The 20,665-nt window shown below is 57.5% G+C and overlaps 1 protein-coding gene across 1 annotated transcript; it reads right to left on the reverse strand.

The window, feature by feature from the left end:
* Window positions 1-5,935: 5,935 nt before the first annotated feature.
* Window positions 5,936-16,514, reverse strand: tsr1 (TSR1 ribosome maturation factor). Its single transcript, XM_088906678.1, has 15 exons — window positions 16,381-16,514; window positions 15,634-15,737; window positions 15,017-15,233; window positions 14,334-14,468; window positions 13,313-13,731; window positions 12,492-12,645; window positions 11,917-12,098; window positions 10,142-10,344; window positions 9,663-9,822; window positions 9,231-9,341; window positions 8,959-9,091; window positions 8,281-8,397; window positions 7,941-8,081; window positions 7,735-7,809; window positions 5,936-6,359 (listed from the first exon to the last, which is right to left on the reverse strand). The coding sequence occupies exons 1-15, from the start codon at window positions 16,496-16,498 to the stop codon at window positions 6,181-6,183; spliced, it is 2,448 nt and encodes an 815-aa protein (XP_088762804.1). The 5' UTR covers window positions 16,499-16,514; the 3' UTR covers window positions 5,936-6,180.
* Window positions 16,515-20,665: the final 4,151 nt, after the last annotated feature.

The following is a 20,665-nucleotide window of genomic DNA, read 5'->3' on the forward strand; positions in this document are numbered from 1 at the left end:
GATGGACTCCACTGGCAGAGCGTCAGGCCCCGCGCTGCGGGCTCTCTCTGGCTGCGGGGCACAAGGCAGGGCTGAAACGTTTGGTACAGGCCTGGCACAGGCGCCGCGTGGGGTTTCTGGATTCACAAGGGGACTTTTTTCTGATGAAATCGTGCTGTAATATCACTCAGCAGCGGCCTGACTCAGCGGCCAGCCGGGCCTGAGCGCTGCCAGCTCCCCAGTGAGAGGTGAGAGCTCTCTGGCAGAGCTCTGCAGGGCTGGCAGGCAGTGCCATGCAATTACAAAGCTCCTCTGCTCCTGGCGTGGCGCTTCTTAATTGTGGCCAGCCTCGTTAGCCTCAAAGCGACAGTCTCCTCCCCACCGCTGCCTCATTCCCAGCGCCTCCCTCCCTTGTCAGGCTCTGGTTTCTCAGGCTGCACTCGACCGTGACCTTTCACAGCCTCTCCTGCCCTTCCCTGACCATCCGGGGTCGGCTTGGGTTGGGGGAGTCTGGGTCAAACTGCCCAGCCGTGCCATCGAAGCCGAGACCCTGCTACCTGCCAGCCAGCTACCAGACTGGCCTCCTCTCTCTGGTACTGACTGGCCTCCTCTCTGGTACTGACTGGCCTCCTCTCTCTGGTAGCGACTGGCCTCCTCTCTCTGGCGAGCTTCTGCGTTCAGCAGCCCGAGGAGCCAGATTTCTTCTTTTTGCAAACCGGGCCAGAATGCGCAAAGCCCGCTGGGAACTGAGGCGCTGTCCTGTGGTTTGACAGCATGAGAGAAAGCGCACAGGGCTGGGCTGCAGCCCCTGTGGTCCACTCCATCGTTCTTGAGCTGATTACTAACAGGCCCGATGGGAGAAGTTCAGGATGAAGCTGATGGTCTTGTGTGACCTGCAGACCCTCTCGCGCACTGTCTTCAGGGCAGAACCGCGCCACTCATCCTGGGTTTCAAAAGCTCTTCCTCCGCTGGGAGCAAGAGTACCAGATCCTCTGCTCTCTGACCTCCCTCCGCCACTGTGCGATCAATCGATCGGTGATTCCATTGATGAAGGAAAGAGCCGTTCCAGAGGCTCCCCAGGGGTCTCCCGGCAGTGAGAGGGTTAACCCGGGGCCAGGTGGGCCGACTGGGCCCTGGCGCAGGGTGTCTGGGCCGCACATGGGCGGGCGATCTCTTCCCATTAGCGGAGCGGAGTGCGCTATTCCCCAGGCCGCCTGCATTCCTCCCCCCGGCAGCTCACAGCACATGGCACAGATGGAAATCACTGCCTTCTCCTTCTAAATCTCTTTTCCGGCTTGATTTCGCTGAAAACCATATGCTGTGACATCATTGGGGCAGGAAGCAGGAGAGAGAGGGAGATACAGGCTGCCAGGTCTCTCCGATGATGTCATCAGTGCGGTATGCTGGACGTGAGGCCTGGGCAGGGGGGCTGAGTTCACTCCACCTGGACAGTCAGGGGATTTGCAGAACAGGGTATTGATGAGGGGGGGAGTCCAAGATCTTTGTGTGAACTGCCTTTCCTAGGAAACGATCTCTCCATTCCCAGGACTCCACGGTTTCCTGTCCTTGTCTCCCACCACTAACCTCTCCCCAGCTCTCCCTCTCCTTCTGTCCCATCCCGCCTCGTCAACAGCGCAGCTGTCTGGGAGGCCTGTGCGAAACATCTTCAGCCCGGACTACCTCGAGCATTCAATATGGAAGTGCTTTCCCTCAGCTAGGGCGCTGACCTCTCGGGCTCAGCTGCTGAGAGTACGCGCTTTGGCAGAAATCAAAGTGAAGTTTTTTTCCACACCTGAAGAGGGCTCCACCAGCCAAAACGTTGCGTTTCAGTTCTTCTCTTTTCAGCCTGGAATGAACTGTTCCTTTGCAGCCTGCGCATGCTGACGCAGCCCCCTACCTGAATTATTGTCACAACCGGCCACTGTTGTTCTCGCACCTGCAGGGCTTGTGTTAAGAAGGGGCCTCTGTGCCAGCTCTCTGCGGGCGGCCCCCCCGCGCCCCGCGTCTGCCTTCTCTCGGCGACAGGACTGCAGCGCCGCCGTGGATCTGTCCCTCACCGGAGGGATGGGGAGGAGCGGGGAGGCCATCTTCAGTCTTAAACAGAGCGCTCTACTCATTAGAGGAAGCAGGAGCGTCGTTAGCAGCACGAACAGCTTGGAAACGCCACACGGTTACGGCATCGTCACCAGATTCTTCTGCCTTTCTCCAGCAGCGCTCGGGCTCTGTGACCTGTGAGCCCCCCCCCCCCCCCCGATCCCACTGCCCCCCTGTGCCCCTCCCTCTGACCCTCTCCCCCTCTCCCCTGCCCCACTGCGCCCCTCCCTCTGACCCTCTCCCCCTCTCCCCTGCCCCACTGCGCCCCTCCCTCTGCCCCTCTCCCCCTCTCCCCCTCTCCCCTGCCCCACTGCACCCCTCCCTCTGCCCCTCTTCCCCTCTCCCCCTCTCCCCTGCCCCACTGCACCCCTCCCTCTGCCCCTCTTCCCCTCTGCCCCTCTCCCCTGCCCCACTGCACCCCTCCCTCTGCCCCTCTTCCCCTCTCCCCCTCTCCCCTGCCACACTGCGCCCCTCCCTCTCCCCTGCCCCCTCCCCCTCCCCCTCTCTCCTTCTCCTCTGCCCCTCTGCCCCTCTCCCCTTTCCCCTGCCACACTGCGCCCCTCCCTCTGCCCCTCTCCCCTGGCCCCCCTTGCCCCTCCCTCTGCCCCCTCCCCTGCCCCCCCTTGCCCCTCCCTCTGCCCCTCTCCCCTGCCCCCTCCCCTGCCCCACTGCCCCCCCGCACCCCTCCCTCTGCCCCCTCCCCTGCCCCCCCTTGCCCCTCCCTCTGCCCCTCTCCCCTGCCCCACTGCCCCCCCACACCCCTCCCTCTGCCCCCTCCCCTGCCCCTCTCCCCTTGCCCCGGTGTCTGTGGAACAATCTGTGCACCAGACCCTGTGCCTGCCAGCCTCCCTCCCTCCTCTCGCTCGCTGGGTGAACTCCCAGGCTGAGTTGGGAGGTCCTGGTCCCCCCCATCCATCCACACACACACACACTCTCCCCCCCGACCCAGAGCTCTTCCTGATTAATCGCAGAGGAGCGAGCCAGCCGGCCCAGCGCAGGCAGCTGCGGTTTGGAGGCCTGTCAGCTCCCCACTTCTCGCGCGCTGGCTCCTTCAGGGAGCACAGACTTGGCCTGCACCCAGAAGTGCATGGGTGAGGGGGGGGGTACCCCACCTCTACCGCTGGACAGGAACACGGGGTTCAAACAGAGGGGCCGCAGTCCCACTGTCGGAACCCCTGCCCGGCCTCGTCACCCCGGATTCACAACATCCCCCTGACAGGACGGGCGGATCAGCTGCTCTCTTTCCGCAGAACGTCTTGTCCTTCCTCGGGATTATCCCCAGTCACTCCGATGTCTGAAAGTGATTTACACGCCAGCAGAGGAGCATGTTTGCCGCTTTACAAGATTAAAAAAATAAGGCGGGAACAGGCAAGACTAAACACCGCCATGCGTGCAGGCAGAAATGGAGGCGCTACACCGCTTCCAAAGTATTTCATACTCCAGCAGGCCGAAAACCTGGGGACGGCCACTGTCGTCTTTGCGCAATGAGACATGTCTGCCTCTCGGTTTCTGAACGCGGCTCCTTTAACCGTGAATCAGGAGGCTGATTTTTTCCAGTGTGATTCCCAATGGCTTCCTTACCAGTTGCCCTTCGCATTCCAGGCTGCTGGTGTTACTGGGGCCAAGGGGGACAGGCTTACTGGTGATGAGGCCAGCTCGTTTCTGACAGCATTTCTCGATACGGAAGCAGAAACATTTTTCCAAGGTGTTTTTTTTTTTTTTTTTAAGCCTGCGTTTGAGGCCTGCGAAGAGAGCGCTGTCTGTCCCGCGCGTGTGCCAGTTCTGCTGGCCGCACACTTCCTCTCCTCTGGGATGGCTCGTTCCATCAGTCAGTTTTTACTGCCGCGCGCTGCGGCCCGCTGAACTCCTCACCCCGGTGCCACCCAGCCGGCTCGGGACCGGGGATCTGCGTCTGGGGCCAAACCCAGGACGGCACATCTGCTATCCATAAACGCCTGCCGCGCTCTCGCCCACCGCACCAGCGCCCCAGCCAACGGAAAAATATCTCACCCATTATAGCTGCAGAAAGCCCGGCGCAATGTGGCAAAGCACAGCCTCAGGCATGCCGACATCAGGCGGGCTTAACTCCTTCAGCGCCACAGCCGAGCGCCCAGGTGGAAAGGGCCGCTGAGCCGGCGTGGCCGGTGCAGATGGCCGCGTGTCACGCCCTCAGAGCGTGTCCGGCTCGTCCGGGCCAAGGGAACCAACCTGCAGAAACAAAAGAGCAGCAAAGCAAGAAGCTCGATTCTGGAAGCGCAAAGGGAAAGCCTTAACGACCCTGCGCAAACAGACAGGAGGGGGGTTAGACGCACAGTGGCGTCTGTGAAGGGCCTGGAGACGGCTCTGCAGGGCCAGGGGATGAAGAGCCCAACCAGGCAGTGGTGTCAGAGGAGCCACAGCCCCAGGATCCAGGAGGCAGCTGATCAGACGGTCCTGTTATTAACGGTCAGTTTCAGCCCGACCGCCAGCCTCACAGCAATGTGTCCCAGGGGGCACAAGACCTCTCCTGAGCCGCTTATTATAGGTCACATGACCTCTGCTGCAACACGCAGTAAAGGTTGTGACCTCTCGTGACACGCAGTAAAGGTCGTGATCTCTGTGTGTTGTCTGTTAAAGGTCATGACCTCTGCTGCAACACGCAGTAAAGGTCGTGACCTCTGTGTTTTCTGTTAAGGGTCGTGACCTCTGCTGCGATGCATTGTAAAGGTTGTGACCTCTCCTGCAATGCATAGTAAAGGTCGTGACCTTTCTTGTGATGCAGCTGCGTCTGTCTCCTCCCCAGGAAAAGCACCAGCGTGTGTGATGTGAGTGTCTCGCTGGTTTAGACACAAAATCACACAGCATGAACCCTTTCTTAGCAGTCTATGAATGTCAGTGTGAGGTTTAGAAACTGGTGGGCAAGGTTTAAGAATAGATGTGGAATAGCTGGTTGTGCCTGGGTTTCCTCAGCCGTCAACAGGACTACGTGGCTTTCTGGTCACGGCTGGATGGATGACTGGAGGAGCCGTCGCTAGGGGCACGCAGGCAGAGACTCTGCTGGAGCCCCACAGTACAAGATCGCACGTCTGCAACATCGGGGTGTAGAACAGCCAAGAATGAGGAGCTCTTGGTTCAGAGGCGGGCAGATGTGTTTCTTTAGTAGCAGGCATGGTCATCACGAGACCTCTAGACCACTGTCGTCAGTTATGCATGTGTGAAATGCTGCGAAAGAGAGTTGCTTCCTGTTGTGGGGAGAGCGTGCAGTTCTGCCTCTGCTGATGCAGGAGTGCCACCTAGTGGAGAACAGGGGTAGCTCAACAAGGAAAGTCTGTCTTGACAGAGGCTACAGGCCTCTTCATCTGTTCTGTGGAACCCGAGATTTTGTATGGTACCCTGACGTATCTGATCCAGACCTGATCTGCATCAGGAGGAGCTGGATGTGACCAAGTGGAAATGCACAGGATACATGTTCAGGACCGAACAAGGGAGGTTCTTCTTAATACAAAGTGTTGTCAATCAGCTGCTACCCACAGGGGCTGAGCAGCCTCCTCTTACCCGTGGCCTGTTCCTGTAGGGCTCCAGTGGCACCTATGCAGAGGAAGGAGGTGTCCCCAGTTCGTCTCTGGGGAGGTGATGCCAACACCTTCACACAAGTGCAGTAAGTAAAGATCAACAAAAAAGAACTGGTCAGCTCAGAACAACAGGAGAATCTCAGGCAGAAGACTGAGATATTGGCCAGATTTCAGTTTCCTGTAAACTTTTTGAAGTGGACATGTTGCCAAGCCTTCCCTCACATGCACACCCCCAAAATGGTGAACCCCATTCGCGAGACAGAATCTACGGCAAATGCCTCTTTTGAAAAGACGACCGTGAACAGCAGATGTGGGCTCAAGCCATTTATTAGTTGGGAAATACCCGCCGTGCCAGCTGAGCGAGGGGGCGTCTCCGCTGCCCCCGCCAGCGCAGTCAGACTCACGGCAGCGGCTCGGGCTGCCCAGGGCAAGATGGGAAAAAATACAAGCAAACACGCTAGTGGTAGAAAGGCCTGTGGCGACTCTTCCTCCTGACTGCAATACTGTCCTCCAAACTGAAGGGGGCAGCAGAGTGACTCAGTCTCTCCCTTTCGTTCTAGTCCATGTCAATGTCCTCTGTGCCGACGGTGTCCTCGCTCTTCACCCAGGGCAGCGGCTGGGGCACGTGGGGGTCGTAGGTCCAGCGCGGGAAGACCCGTTTGTACAGCGTCATCAGTACAGTGTCCTGGGAGGGCAGCTGCTTATCGAACACGCACTTCATGTGGCCGTGGGTCCCTGCAGGAGGGGTTAAATCATGAGTGCAAGAGCCGTTGTACCGCAGAGAAGCATTTAAACCTAAGAACAGAGGAACATCTTTACACAAAGGGCCGTGGGAGCGTGGAACAAGCTACCCAACTCTGCTGTTGAAGCCGATACCCTGACCTCTTTCAATTAGTGACATACGCGCTGTCCCAGTATGCACACTTGTGGTCTAGTGCCCTTCGCGTTCCTGCTCAGGTGTGCAAGCGTCCTAAATCTGTTTCACAAGGGGGCTCACCAGCGCCCCCAATGTGCCCTACTTTGAAGTACACATCGGAGTGGATTTTGTGAACGGGAATCGCCCCCCAATGGTGACATTTCATGTTCTAGCCTATCAAAGTGGAGAAGTTGCCATGGAGAATAAAATATTCACGTGTTGGTAAAACTGAACTTTAATTTTACAGTTGTAAAATTCATAATATTTTACGTCAAAACAAAATTTCGTCAGGCTACTTTCGATTCATTCTGTGTCTAAGTTTGGCTTTTATTTCGTCACCTCACTTTGACTGCTGAATATTTGTTTACCTGTGGTGTATTCAGTAGTACATGTATCTAATAGCACAGAGCTGTTAGGTATTGCGAATTGTACCTTCTTTAGTTTATTTTGAATGAGCGTGAATTAAAGCATTATATTCCTCGTACTGTCATTTTTGTACTGGGACAGACGATATGAAATGCATTTGGTAGAATAAAGAGAGAGCTGTACTGCCAAGTTCTCCTTAGTTCACTTTGTTTTGAGTGGAGTCTGCTCAACATGAATGAACATGTGTCACTACTGTTGTGCAGGGGACAGACGAGATGAAATTCAGTTTCATCAAACTGCAAGCGGAGACCGAAATAATCTATTAAAAGAATATCTGCAGACCTGCATTTAAACCACTGGAAAAGAAGCATCTTTCCAGAAGCATGGAAAAGAAGCCTGAATAAATGACAGCTTTCTGACCCCGTGTGGCCAGCGGGCGCTATCACACGAGGGGGTCCCACTGCCCTGTTTATGCGTGAGGATTCCTCGAATCCTCCCGCACTTGAAGTCCACACTTGCCCTGCGTCACAGGTGTGGACTTGGAGGAAGAGCTTAGGGTGACAGCTTGGACACGGCTCGTGCTGGCAGTGACCTCCTTCGTGTTCATGTAACGACAGCCTCTCTTTGTACCAGTCCTGCTGCGGGAGGGGAAGACGACCCACAGAACAGGCAGAATCCCGGACCAGATCAGGGAAGTGAGGCAGCCAGGGCGTTTCTGCTGCAGGCTGATCTCACGACACCACAGCAATACGGGATTCAGAATGTACCAACAAAGGCGGTGCTGAAAAGGACACCCCAGTGCACCCCGTCTCTTCCCCCCCAACTCACCCAGAGCCTCCTTGATGTGACCCCGCCGCCCCCACTTGGTCCGCAGCTCCACGGGCCGGAACCAGTTCACGTCGTCTGCGGGACAGAGAGGAGAGGTCACTGCAGGGCAGAGGGGACGCGCCCCCCCACCGCACAGACCCGCCCCTGGGGCTCAGGAGCCCGCAGTACAGCAGGCCCCCCATCACGCGGCCCGCCAGAGCGCTCACCCCTGTTGAAGAACATGTAGCGGACCACGGCCGTCCGGCGCACGATCTTGAAGGGGTGTCCGCTGAGCACGATCCTCTTCACCACCACGCGCTGGGGGTCGGCCTTCAGCAGGGAGCCCGTGGCGATCAGGTCCTGCATCCCTGCGAGGAAGAGTTTACCGAAAGGCACAGGGCTCAACACAGGGCTGCTTCCCGACCCGCGGTTTCTGGGATCAACACCAGTCAGTCCAAGACCAGGGCAGTGCTAATTGGGGTCTGTGAAGCAACTGCTTCCCCGCAAGGGGACGACACACACACACACACTCTCTCACACACACACTGCCCAGGGCTGCTCCCTCACCGTTCTGCCGCTGCCTGAACACCAGCACGCCGGCCGTGGGGAAGGTGATGGGGGCGTAGACGGACAGCACCGTGGGGGCGTCGGCTCTCAGGAAGCGCTCCAGTTTGTGCTTGTCTCCTGCGGGACAGCCAATGAGAGAGCATGACAGTGTGGGAGCTGGGCTGGGACCTCCCAGCCAATCACTGGTGTATGGGAAGCAACCAGGGACCACATGACACAAGACCCATGGTAGCACCCAAGGTACTAATGCGGGCATTTTAAAGACAATTTTTGACGAAATTAAGTTAAAACATTGCCTTGTTATCAATATTTAGAGCATACAGGATACCCTTAATCCCTGAGGCCCGTGACGAACCCCCCCATCACTTCCTACTCTCATACATCTCTAGTTCCTCTCTGGCACTTCGCTACAGCTGCACTGGCTGTTCTCTGAGGTTGCACAGCTGGTTTAGCTACTAAGCACTCTTCACCTGGTGTAACAGCAACGCACTCGGGATAAACACAACCGTCACATGGATCCACGTAACCGTTTGACTTAATTACGCTATAGTTGCCTCGGACTCAGTTTTCCTTCGGGGATCTTGCAGAATTCCTGAAAAACCACGACAGACGTGAAAGCGGGCGAGAAGCCACAGCGTGCGCCATGACCCCGCGGCTCGGCGGACCGGAGCCCCGTACCCGAGGTGTGCTGGGAGAAGATGGGAGAGGCCCGGAAGCGGCGGAACCCGCACTGGAACACCAGCTCCTCCTTCGACTTGACGGGCTCGGAGTTCCCAGGGTGTCGCCGCACCAGCATGTGCAGTACCGACATCTGCAGGCAGGGGGAGACGGAGAGGGGTGGCTCAGCTCAATCCTGGCACCGAAGTGCAGTCTATTGTCCTTTAAAGTGCCGAGCCCCACCCCTCAGGCGCCGGCTGGGGGCCGTGTCCCGGTGCCGTACGTCTCCTTACCTTCTGCTCGTGAGGCAGCAGCGAGACGAGGACCAGCGGGTGGCCACTCCGGAAACTGTCCATCACCGAGGGCGGGACGTCCTGCACGTGCAGAGTCACGTACCAGCCCACCTGCAGGACACCGGGACCAGCATGAGACGGGCAGGCACAGGGGGAGGAGAGAGGAGACAGAGGGACATGGACAGAGAGAAGGAGAGAGAGGGGACAGAGGGGTACAGAGGGAGAGAGAGAGTGAGAGAGGCACAGAGGAGACAGAAGGACATGGACAGATGGAGAGAGAGTTTGAGAGAAAGGAGATAAGGGCAGAGAAAAAGCAACAGCACAGGAAATGGGAAGAACGTGAATGAGGAAGAAGACAGGAAAGTGGCCAGAGGAGGACTGAGGTCCAGCCCTGATGGAACATCGGGAGACGAAGGGGCGGCCCGCGGTTACCATGGCGCCCTCCTCGTCCTCTGCAGCCTGCACGAGGACCCGCCTGCGGGTGCGTTCGAAGTCCTGGAACTGGAATATCCGCGCGTAGTCAGGCGGCAGGTTCTCCAGGGGGTCCCAGGGCGAGGAGCGGAAACTCTTGAGGCCGCGGTACCGCTGGAACCTGCAGGGGGCGGCAGAGAGCGGCGGAACTGGGCATCTCTGGCCTGGCAGCGCTTCAGAGAGGAGCAGCCAGGTGAGCTCCCGGCTTTGAAGGAAAACCATTCCCAGACAGGCAAAACCAGCTGCTGCCAAGTGAAGCCGACTCCCTGCCATCCTTCAGGGAGCAGCCGGAAAAGATCCTGGGCTCAGGCAAGTCCAAGTCCAGTTGAGCCCAGTGAGCTCCCTTCATTCTGTTCTCACACAAGAGAGACTGAACACTGGGGACGACACACTACCACACCGCGTCCGCTCGCAGGCTACAGTGCCTGGCGCCACGTTACCTGGTCCTGGCCGGCGTGTCCAAGGGCGTGTCCACCTCGTCGGGGAACATCTGGTCAGCCCGCGCCTCCCTGTACCGCCGCAGCGCCTCGCTCTCCTCCTGCTCGTCCATCCGGTCGTCGTAGCGCTGCTCCGGCCCCCCCTGGCCCAGCTCCAGCGTCTCCGTCTCCGAGTCCGAGCCCTCTCCCGCGCTGCCCTCCCCGTCCTGGCCAGAGAGCACAGCGCCAGCGGCAGCGGTCAGTGCGTGGGCAGAGATGCGCCCGGCTCCCACCTGGCTCCTGGTCGCCCGCTCACGAAGCCTGTCCAACACTTCGGAGCGCTTGGTTACAGTGTGCCGTGGTTATCCAGGTGAAAGACACGAGTGCTCCGTTTACTTGACCCTCCCTCATGGAAGAGGGAAGGGAACCAGAGTGCCCAGAGAAAAGACACACGCACCCCGAGGGAGCCAGTCGAACCCGCACCCAGCCGCCACGCCCCTCTGCCACTGCCCTTAAAAGGAAAGTGTTTGTGGTTCTGCTTAGATGAGCCACAGAGGAGTGACCCTGGAAATGTGTCTTTTCTGCAAGAGCGTCCTGGGCTCCAGGTCTTTCCTCTGAAAATCAGGGTACAGCTGCCTCACTGGGGACTTCGACAACAGAGCAGAGGCCTGTCCACAGCGACGGACTGGGCCCTGTCCACTGCGACGGACTGGGCCCTGTCCACCATGATGAGTGCAGAGCGACAGACAGAAACCTGTCCACAGCGACGGACAGAGGCCTGTCCACCATGAGGAGTCCACAGCGACGGACAGAGGCCTGTCCACCATGAGGAGTCCAGAGTGAGGAGCCCTGAGAGGCCCATCCACAGTGACGAGCCCACAGGGGCCTGTCCACAGAGACCTCCACAGTGACGAGCCCACAGGGGCCTGTCCACAGAGACCTCCACAGTGACGAGCCCACAGGGGCCTGTCCACAGAGACCTCCACAGTGACGAGCCCACAGCCACAGACAGGGGCGCGTACACAGTGACGAGCCCGCAGAGGCGCGCCCATGAGCTCAGCAGTGCCGGGGATGAGCTCCTCCCGCCACACGGAGAGCTGGTAACCGCAGCCAAAACCAGAGAGACACAAGGGGGCGCTCACGAGCGCTCGGCCTGCTCAATCTCAAGCACGTCCACATTATACCATGCTTTTACCGTGCTTTCCCACAGCGCGCGGCTCCCAGCTCCAGTTCAAGGCCGCCCGCAGGACAGCCAGGGAAGACACAGGCCGGGGAGGAAGCAGCAGGCCGGTCGGAGCTGCGTGTTATTGCAACGGCAACAGTAACAATCTCTGTCTCATTGTTCGAGGTCTTCTTGTGTTGGGAAGCGCAGATCAAACGCGCAAGAAAACCCCCATCTTCTCTTTCATGACAGCCTGCAGCAGCAGCCCGTCGGCACAGGAAACGCCGTCCATCAGCAGGAACAAAGCCCCCCCCGGGACTGCACTCCCAACACCATTGTTCGCCACGAACCCCTCGCCCGCTGGAAAAACAAACACTGCGCCACCGCGCCCGGGGGTCACGTACCACCCGCTGCCATGGAAACAGGCTCAAACAAACAAGGAAGCGCAGACAACATCCAGCGAGCCCGCGGGGGTCACAGAGCCTGGAGCCGGGCTCCGGGGATCTCGGAGCCGGCTGATCCGAAGGCAAACTCCACAGCGAAAGTAAATCGAGAGAAATTCCACGATTTCGGAAGCGAGCGACAGAAGGTGCGTCTGTCCCCGCGCCCACGGGCTCTGCTCGGCCCAGCGGCTCACCTGAGACCCAGCCTCCTCGTCCTCTTCCTCCTCCTCCAGTGCCTCCATCCCTTCGTCGCCATCTTCATCGCTGCTCTCCTCGTCGTCGTCCTCGCTGCCCCCTTCCTCCCCCTCCTCCAGGATCCAGGAAGCCTGGTAGTCCGACGTCCCCTTGGGCACCTTCCTCACCTTCCTCTGCCTCTCTGAGAGAGAGACAGAACAAAGGAAAATTACAACAGAACAGGCAGAGAACTGCTCTGCCATGTACAACACTCGCCGGCCACAGTGCCCCCCAGACAGCGCAGGGATCTCGGACTGCTGCCTGCAACCCCCCAGGTCTCTGTCGCCGGGACAGTAAACTCTGGTCACCTAAAGCCCAACCCACCAGCCCCCCCCAGATGTCCTACAGTGTTCAACCTGGGCTCCAAGCACCTTCGCTGTAAGAGTCACTCGGAAGATATCTATTAATTCATAAATTAAGGATACTGCTGCAGTGTACTCAAATACTACTTGGAGTCTGGACCGCTCAGCACTGGGCTGGTTCTCTCAACCAAAAGTCCACCTTCTCCCCCCCCAGACAGATGTTGACCCCTGACCTTCGGCCTCCTGCAGTTCACTCTCGGTTGGCCAGGTCTGCTCGCCATCCATGGGGTCCAGCGCCGCCTCGGCCTCCAGGCTCTCCTGCCGCGCCGGATCCGCTTTCATCAGCACCTTCACTTCCTGCTCCATCTCCCCCACAGCGCCCCCTTCCTGCCGGGAGGACACAGCACACAAGTGGATGACCCCCCACTGAAGTCCTCATTAAACACGTGGCCTGTGTGGGTCCTAATGCCCCAGTATAGTGACGGGGACACTATACTGTAAAAATGTGCCGCCCTCGGATGAGATGTAAAACCGAGGTCCTGACTCTCTGTGGTCATTAAAAGTCCCAGGGTGTTTCTTGAAAAGAGTAGGGGTGTAACCCCGGCGTCCTGGCCAAATTTCCACCTGGTCTTTACCAATCATGGCCTCCTAATAATTCCCATCTCTGAACTGGCCTCATCACTCTGCTCTCCTCCCCACTGAGAGCTGGTGTGTGGAGAGAGTACTGGTGCATCATCCAGGTGGGGCTGCACACTGGTGGTGGTGGAGGGGATCCCCATTACCTGTAAAGCGCTTTGAGTGGCGTGTCCAGAAAGCGCTACACAACTGTAAGGAATTATATTATACACACAAATCAAGAAGGCAGAGAGTGGCAGCAAAATTACTGCCACTGGCATGTGCTTTCAGTTCTCTACAACTACAAGACCACCCCTTTAATCAATCAGCAGGAAGCAGTTAAGGGAGCTCTAGGCAGTTTCAAGAAGGTGAAAGTATTGGGGTTAAACTGAACTCTCAGGGTGATTGTGGGGTGCGTCCAGAGGAGGGGGTGTCATACCTGGGTCTCCATGTCCCCTTCCTTACCAGACGGGTGCTCCCGGGTGCTGAGGGGCAGGGGGTCCTGGGGCGCATCGATCTGGCTGAGCTGGAAGTCCCCGTGGCCGGCAATGTGCACCAGCCTGTTGACGCTGAGCGGCCGCCCGCAGACGTACCCCGAGACCTGCAGCGTGCCCAGCCCCCCCGGCCCGGGCGCAAAGGAGGCCCGCTGGGCCAGCAGGTACGGGCGCCGCGAGCGGTACGCCAGCTGCCGCTGCTTCTGCGATCCCAGGTGCCTCAGCAGCAGCACGGCCTCCTGGGGGGTATCCAGGCTGAACAGCCGTCCGTCGGGGAACCGCGCCTCCACGAGGCGGCCCAGTGCCCGCCTGGCGTCCGTCCGCTTCTTCACGGGCAGCGCTGCCACGCCCTGACACACCAGAGCTGGGGGCACAGAGGAACAGCATCACCTGGGATATAAGTGCACGGCCTGAACACGGTTTCTTTACAGTTTGCACACCCTCTCAATTTTACACTGCTAGTTGTCAATCAGACTGCTACAACCATCAAATCTGTGCAGAGGTGATAAGGCACAGTACCCACTGTCCTCTGACACACCCACCGAGGGGGAGGGGTCACATCCCCTGGCACACCCACTGGGAGGAGGGGTCACATCCCCTGACACACCCACTGGGAGGAGGGGTCACATCCCCTGACACACCCACTGGGGAGGGGGCGGGCAGACCTCATTTGACATGCCCACTGAGGGGGAGGCATCCTCCTCTGACATGCCCATTGTGGGGGAAAACCTCCTGAGACACGCCCACTAAGGGGAGGAGCCACTCACAGCCTGATGTGCTGCAGGCCTCTCCAGGCCCTTTGGGAGAATGAGCACCCATTACAGGAGTGATGCTCTCTCCCTGACATCCTGCCAGCTCACAGACACCTCGTAGCTCTGATCAGTCTCTCACTGTTCTGCATCTCATGCAGCTGTGGGCGGCAAGTCTGGAGCAGGATGGGACACCAGTGGCCAGGGCATTGCTTACCATGGCTGGGCAGGCCCTGCGCGAAGAGGCAGGACAGGCAGTAGTCCCCATAGCTGTCCCAACCCTCTACAGGGTCCAGCACAAACAGCAGGGTGTCCACTACTTTCGCAACATCCAGGACAGCATGCAGATCAGCTGGGGAAGAAGAGAGAAGAGACAGTCAGTGTAGGTCCAGCAGGTGACTCAAGATCAGTGACAGTCCAAGGGCCAGTGTCAGTTTGCCTGGTCAGTATCAGTCCAGCAGGCGTCTCCCAGTCAGCAGCGGTCTGGCAGTCAGTGTCTGTTCTAGCGCGACCAGCGGCAGTCCAGCAGGCGTCTCCCGGTCAGCAGCGGTCTGGCAGTCAGTGTCTGTTCTAGTGCGACCAGCGGCAGTCCAGCAGGCGTCTCCCAGTCAGCAGCGGCCTGGCAGTCAGTGTCAGTTCTAGCGCGACCAGCAGCAGTCCAGCAGGCGTCTCCCAGTCAGCAGTGGCCTGGCAGTCAGTGTCAGTTCTAGCGCGACCAGCGGCAGTCCAGCAGGCGTCTCCCAGTCAGCAGCGGCCTGGCAGTCAGTGTCAGTTCTAGCGCGACCAGCGGCAGTCCAGCAGGCGTCTCCCAGTCAGCAGCGGTCTGGCAGTCAGTGTCTGTTCTAGCGCGACCAGCAGCAGTCCAGTAGGCGTCTCCCGGTCAGCGGCGGTCCAGCGTACCCATGTCCGGCCTGAGGAAGATGAACCTCTGTTTGAAGCGGGGGAGGACGAGCCCGAAGCTGCCCTGGCCCCCCACACCCTCGTGCACCAGTCCCATCTCCTTGCTCCGCAGGAGCTGCAGGACGCCCTGAGTGCCAGTCCCAGCATGCAGCGGGACCACCGCCACCAGGTGAGGGGGGCCGTCCTTACTGCCCAGCTTGCGCCTCTCCAACAGCACCTGGGGACAGAGAGGCAGAGCCAGGAGACTGAGACACCTCACCAGAGTAAATATAGCCAGAGACGCACGCACACTCTGACACACACACACACACACACAGGGAGACGCACGCACACACAGGGAGACGCACTCTCTGCACGTCAGCACACAGGACGCACGCACACTCTGACACACACACACACACACACACAGAGGGAGACGCACGCACACTCTGACACACACACACACACACAGAGGGAGACGCACGCACACTCTGACACACACACAGGGAGACGCACGCACACTCTGACACACACACAGGGAGACGCACGCACACACAGGGAGACGCACTCTCTGCACGTCAGCACACAGGCAGGAATGCCCCCAGGCTGCTCTCAGGCGCAGAGACGGACAGTCTCACCGTGTCCTTCTTGTTCCTGCGGAGCTGACTGGCCTTGTGCCTCCGATCCAGCTTCTTCAGTGCCTTCCTCTGCTTCCTGCTGAGAGCCTTCACTGCCACACGGCCTGGGGGGACAGCAGGAGGTCAGCACTGCCCCGTGACCCCGGGGTCAGCGCCCGCAGACTGGCAGTGCTCAGCCAGATCCCGCAACATCGCGAAGCGCCGGCCCCGCTGACCCCAGCGTCCGAGGGGAGCTGCTGTATATCTGACCCCGAAACGCAACGTCACGCTCTCACACCTCGAGCTCGAACACCGCCCGCCTTGGATTCGAACCTTGGAGGTGACGTCATGGGGACAACAAAACAGCCCCGTGAGTGTCGCGAGGGAGGCAAGTCTGAAAACGTCCGAGCTAGAGCTCTCCTGCGCCACCGCCAGCGAGTCTGCAAACCTGTCGCTTCCAGGCGCACCAACTAATCGTGGAGAAGGTGAACCAGTCAAATCTAGCGCGGATAAACAAGTTACATAAACAGAATAGACTCTCAAAATGAAAACAAAAATAAGATTTAGGACTTTCTCTGTCCTGAAGGTGGTCCCGAGTATAAGAAATCCCGAATCGCGTTAGTTACGGAAAGTACAACAACATCAGCACCGACGCCACGAGACCGCTTGGCCATTTAAACCCACGTGTTCCAGCGCCGCTGCCCAGACCTGCCCTCCTCAACACAACCGTGGCGGCTACGCAGCCCTCGACCCCCGCCGCCCGCTTACCCTTATTCTCCCGCTCGATCTCCCCCTTGGTTCGGTGTTTGCCGTGTTTGTGCTGCTTGTTTTTCTGTTTGTATATCCCGGCTCGGTGAGCCTGCTGCTGCTCGCCAGCGGCCGCCATCTTTCGCGTGGTGCATAGAGCTGTTTTTCCAAGGGAGTACTTCCGGGGTCACAGCGCTTTGACCCGGCGCCATGATGCAGCTGAAATAGCGTATTTTGGAATTTGGAAGTAAAACGATTACCATTTGTAGGAAGTGCACTGACATTTTTTTTTCAACAGGCGTATTCCGTCTGCTGATAAGCTGTCGTCAGCGGGCGGTGTACCGTGACAGTCACAGTCCAGTCGTGAGCGGGGTCTCCGCTGGCATCAGTACAAGATGTACAGGATACAGGTGCTGCGTTGTGGGATTGAGTCTCAGTTGGGGGCAAGCATGTGCCTGTTCACCGGTCTCAGCTCTGGGTGTCGCACGTCACCCCTTAGATATTATAACAGTCTTGCGACCACAGCATGACTGTCACGCTCTCAGCTCGTAAGAAAGACCTTTTACACGAGCAATCAAAGTAGTCAATTAAACAGATAACCTAATTATTTTCCAATTTAGACACATATAGAAGTTTTCTTAAATTATTTTACAGTTGACACATCAGAATAACATACAGTAAAATAATTCTCAAGTGCTACTCGTTTTGTGGACATCCGTGAGTTTTATGTCAACTGTGAAACACCCCACATATCATTATTAATTAGATAATTTGGAAAATCATTTGACTATAAACACAAAATAACCAGCTTTTTGACGATAAACATTTTTTTTTATTGTCCGGAAATGTGATGCGAATAAATTTCAATTCCTAAAAACTTGACTAAAATGAAAATACCGATCTGGACGCAGGACACTCTGGCCGCTAGGTGGCAGGATTACAAGAAACAAAATGAACGGAGTCAGAAACGTTTTCCTTCCCAGTCTCCGGCGCGCCCCCTGCTGGCCATGCCGGAGCGCCGACCCCGGAAGAGAACGGGCGACACGCCGCCTCGCCGTGATGAGGCCCGGATCCGGCTCGTCCCGCAGGAAGTCCGGGCGGCGAGATGAGAGCGGCTGTGCAAACTTTCCGTGAGGCCCGAGCTCGGCTTTCGCTTTCCTTCTGAAAGCGCGACCTCGGGAGCCTCTTATATTCCTGTGGTAAAATATCTCCATTCGCAAGACTGGACAGCGAAGGCCCACAGTCCCGCTTGTGCAGACTTGACATACAAGCTTAAACAGATTAAAGTATTTTCAGACGAAATGTGTCCAATATTGAACATTGAAGTAAAGGCTGTGAATTATGAATTATCCCACAATAAAACAACTGAAGGCAGAAATGAGCTACACCCACTCAGACACGTTTCTATAAATAGGATTTACACATGAAAACAGCCAAAACACAGGCTGGGTGCTGTGCTAGACACATGCCTCTGGGAGCACTGCTCTCTGAAGCAGCTCCTTCTCCCTCCTCAGCGCAGCCTGTCTCCCTCTCCTCGTTCTGCTCCCTAGCCACCTGGCAATGTCTTTATTTTATCACTTTATTGGCCATATACAATTTCTTGCGTTAGGAATTTGTCTTTTTTCACATACCCCAGCTTGCTCTCTATGAGACACAGACAGGGAGAGAAGCTTGGGGTCAGAGCGCAGGGTCAGCCATTTATACGGCCCCCCTGGAGCAGCTGGGGTGAAGGGCCTTGCTCAGGGGCCCAACGGAGTAGGATTCCTCTGCCGCCTGCAGGATACGAACCGGCAACCTCCCAGCCACAGGCACAGATCCTGAGCCACAGAGCCACCGCTCCGCCACAGGGCTTGGACAGAGATCCTGTGCCGAGCTCAGCCCCCAGCCCTGCTGTACTGGCAGTGTCATCACCCGCCGGGCCCAGCTCTGCCAGGGATGGGTGGGCTGGATTTGGCTGGTAAGTTCAGGGACTGCTGAGCCACAGCGCCTCCCCTTGCGGCTGTTTTTGTCTGCTGCTGCTTGGGACCCAGCTGGGGACAGAGACAGGACTGAACCGAAGGCAGGAATGGGTCACAGGGAAATGCCAACGACACCGCCCATCCCTTCCAGCCCAGGAGAGCTGTAGGCTATCAGTCAGCAGGAGGCGCTTTGGAGGAGCCCCGCTGCTTGTCCTGGCTCCAGGAAGTGTTTTCGGCCAGGTGAGGTCCTATAGTTTTATATGATATCGGGTACCAGCGCGGCTCAGTTAGTTTACATTGTGCTCCAGGCTGAGAGCCGGTTAAGCCTGTGGCATTGTGGGACTGTGGGCGGTCTGAATAAAATTCTGTCTGATCCTGCAATTCCAAGATCCCTGCGGTGCTCTGGGTACACAGATCAAACACTTGGAGGTGCAGTCTAGCTGTCCGGCTCAGTGCAAGGCAGGCCGCTGTACTGCTGTCGCTCGCTGGAAGTATTGTGCATACCGAAGTCACATTTGTAGTGGCGCTTGTGCCGTAAAATGGAGGCACTGTGTCTTTAAAATACTTGAAGAACAGAAATTGCCCATTTCCTTCATAAACCCCCCCCCATCTGCTTATACAAGCAATCATAGCGGCGGAATGCGTCTCCCATTCATGAGAGGGTTTCAGCGAGCTTCCTGTCCGCCTGGATACAGAGCCCAGGCCAGCTGCGTTCTCATTGGCAGGAGGCGCGAGGCTGGACCGCAGCCAATCAGGAGTGCCTGGCAGTGATTCTGTGCCGTGATTGGCTGTGCCCGCAGTGGGGAATAGAGTGTTGCTGTCTTGTCTATGAACTGCAGCAATGGCATACCTTTTCACCGTTTAGAGATCAGCTCATTTAACCTACATTTTGTCAGTGTGGGAAGGCATGTAGTGGGAATGAGAGATTACTCCACCATGCAGAAGAACAGTTCTGGGTCTTGTTGTGTCTGTCCCTTTTGAATTTCATTGCACATTTTGAGCCCTGTGATCCTCGATATTATTATAGTAGGATCCACTCACATACATTTTTCAGTTTGTCTTTGGGTAGCTAATGGTTTGAGAATCTGGGTTCATCTCTCTTGGTGCATTAAATTGGGAAATATGTGGACCAGTGATTACATTTCTCAGACTGACAGCGTCTGCTTGGGGTTAGAGCTGAGGCACTGGGAGAGAGGCAGTGTGGGCTAGTGGTTAGAGCTGAGGCACTGGGAGAGAGGCAGTGTGGGCTAGTGGTTAGAGCTGAGGCACTGGGAGAGAGGCAGTGTGGGCTAGTGGTTAGAGCTGAGGCACTGGGAGAGAGGCAGTGTGGGCTAGTGGTTAGAGCTAAGGCACCGGGAGAGAGGCAGTGTGGGCTAGTGGTTAGAGCTGAGGCACCGGGAGAGAGGCAGTGTGGGCTAGTGGTTAGTGCTGAGGCACCAGGAGAGAGGCAGTGTGGGCTAGTGGTTAGAGCTGAGGCACTGGGAGAGAGGCAGTGTGGGCTAGTGGTTAGAGCTGAGGCACTGGGAGAGAGGCAGTGTGGGCTAGTGGTTAGAGCTGAGGCACTGGGAGAGAGGCAGATTGGGTTAGTGGTTAGAGCTGAGGCACTGGGGGAGAGGTAGTGTGGGCTAGTGGTTAGAGCTGAGGCACCGGGAGAGAGGCAGTGTGGGCTAGTGGTTAGAGCTGAGGCACTGGGAGAGGGGCAGTGTGGGCTAGTGGTTAGAGCTGAGGCACTGGGAGAGAGGCAGTGTGGGCTAGTGGTTAGTGCTGAGGCACCAGGAGAGAGGCAGTGTGGGCTAGTGGTTAGTGCTGAGGCACCGGGAGAGAGGCAGTGTGGGTTAGTGGTTAGAGCTGATGCACTGGGAGAGAGGCAGTGTGGGTTAGTGGTTAGTACTGAGGCACCGGGAGAGAGGCAGTGTGGGCTAGTGGTTAGAGCTGAGGCACTGGGAGAGAGGCAGTGTGGGTTAGTGGTTAGAGCTGAGGCACTGGGAGAGAGGCAGTGTGGGTTAGTGGTTAGAGCTGAGGCACTGGGAGAGGGGCAGTGTGGGCTAGTGGTTAGAGCTGAGGCACTGGGAGAGAGGCAGTGTGGGTTAGTGGTTAGAGCTGAGGCACTGGGAGAGAGGCAGTGTGGGTTAGTGGTTAGAGCTGAGGCACTGGGAGAGGGGCAGTGTGGGCTAGTGGTTAGAGCTGAGGCACTGGGAGAGGGGCAGTGTGGGCTAGTGGTTAGAGCTGAGGCACTGGGAGAGAAGGAGGTAGCTAGTGAGTGGAACTTTGCTTCAGAGAGGGGGAGAAGAATATTAACTATTTTAGGTCTCCTGGTGTATTTTTTTTCATTTGTTGTTGCCATTGTG

Source organism: Atractosteus spatula, chromosome 27 (genome assembly GCF_055471065.1).
Source record: "Atractosteus spatula isolate fAtrSpa1 chromosome 27, fAtrSpa1.hap1, whole genome shotgun sequence".
Classification (NCBI taxonomy): Eukaryota; Metazoa; Chordata; class Actinopteri; order Semionotiformes; family Lepisosteidae; genus Atractosteus; species Atractosteus spatula.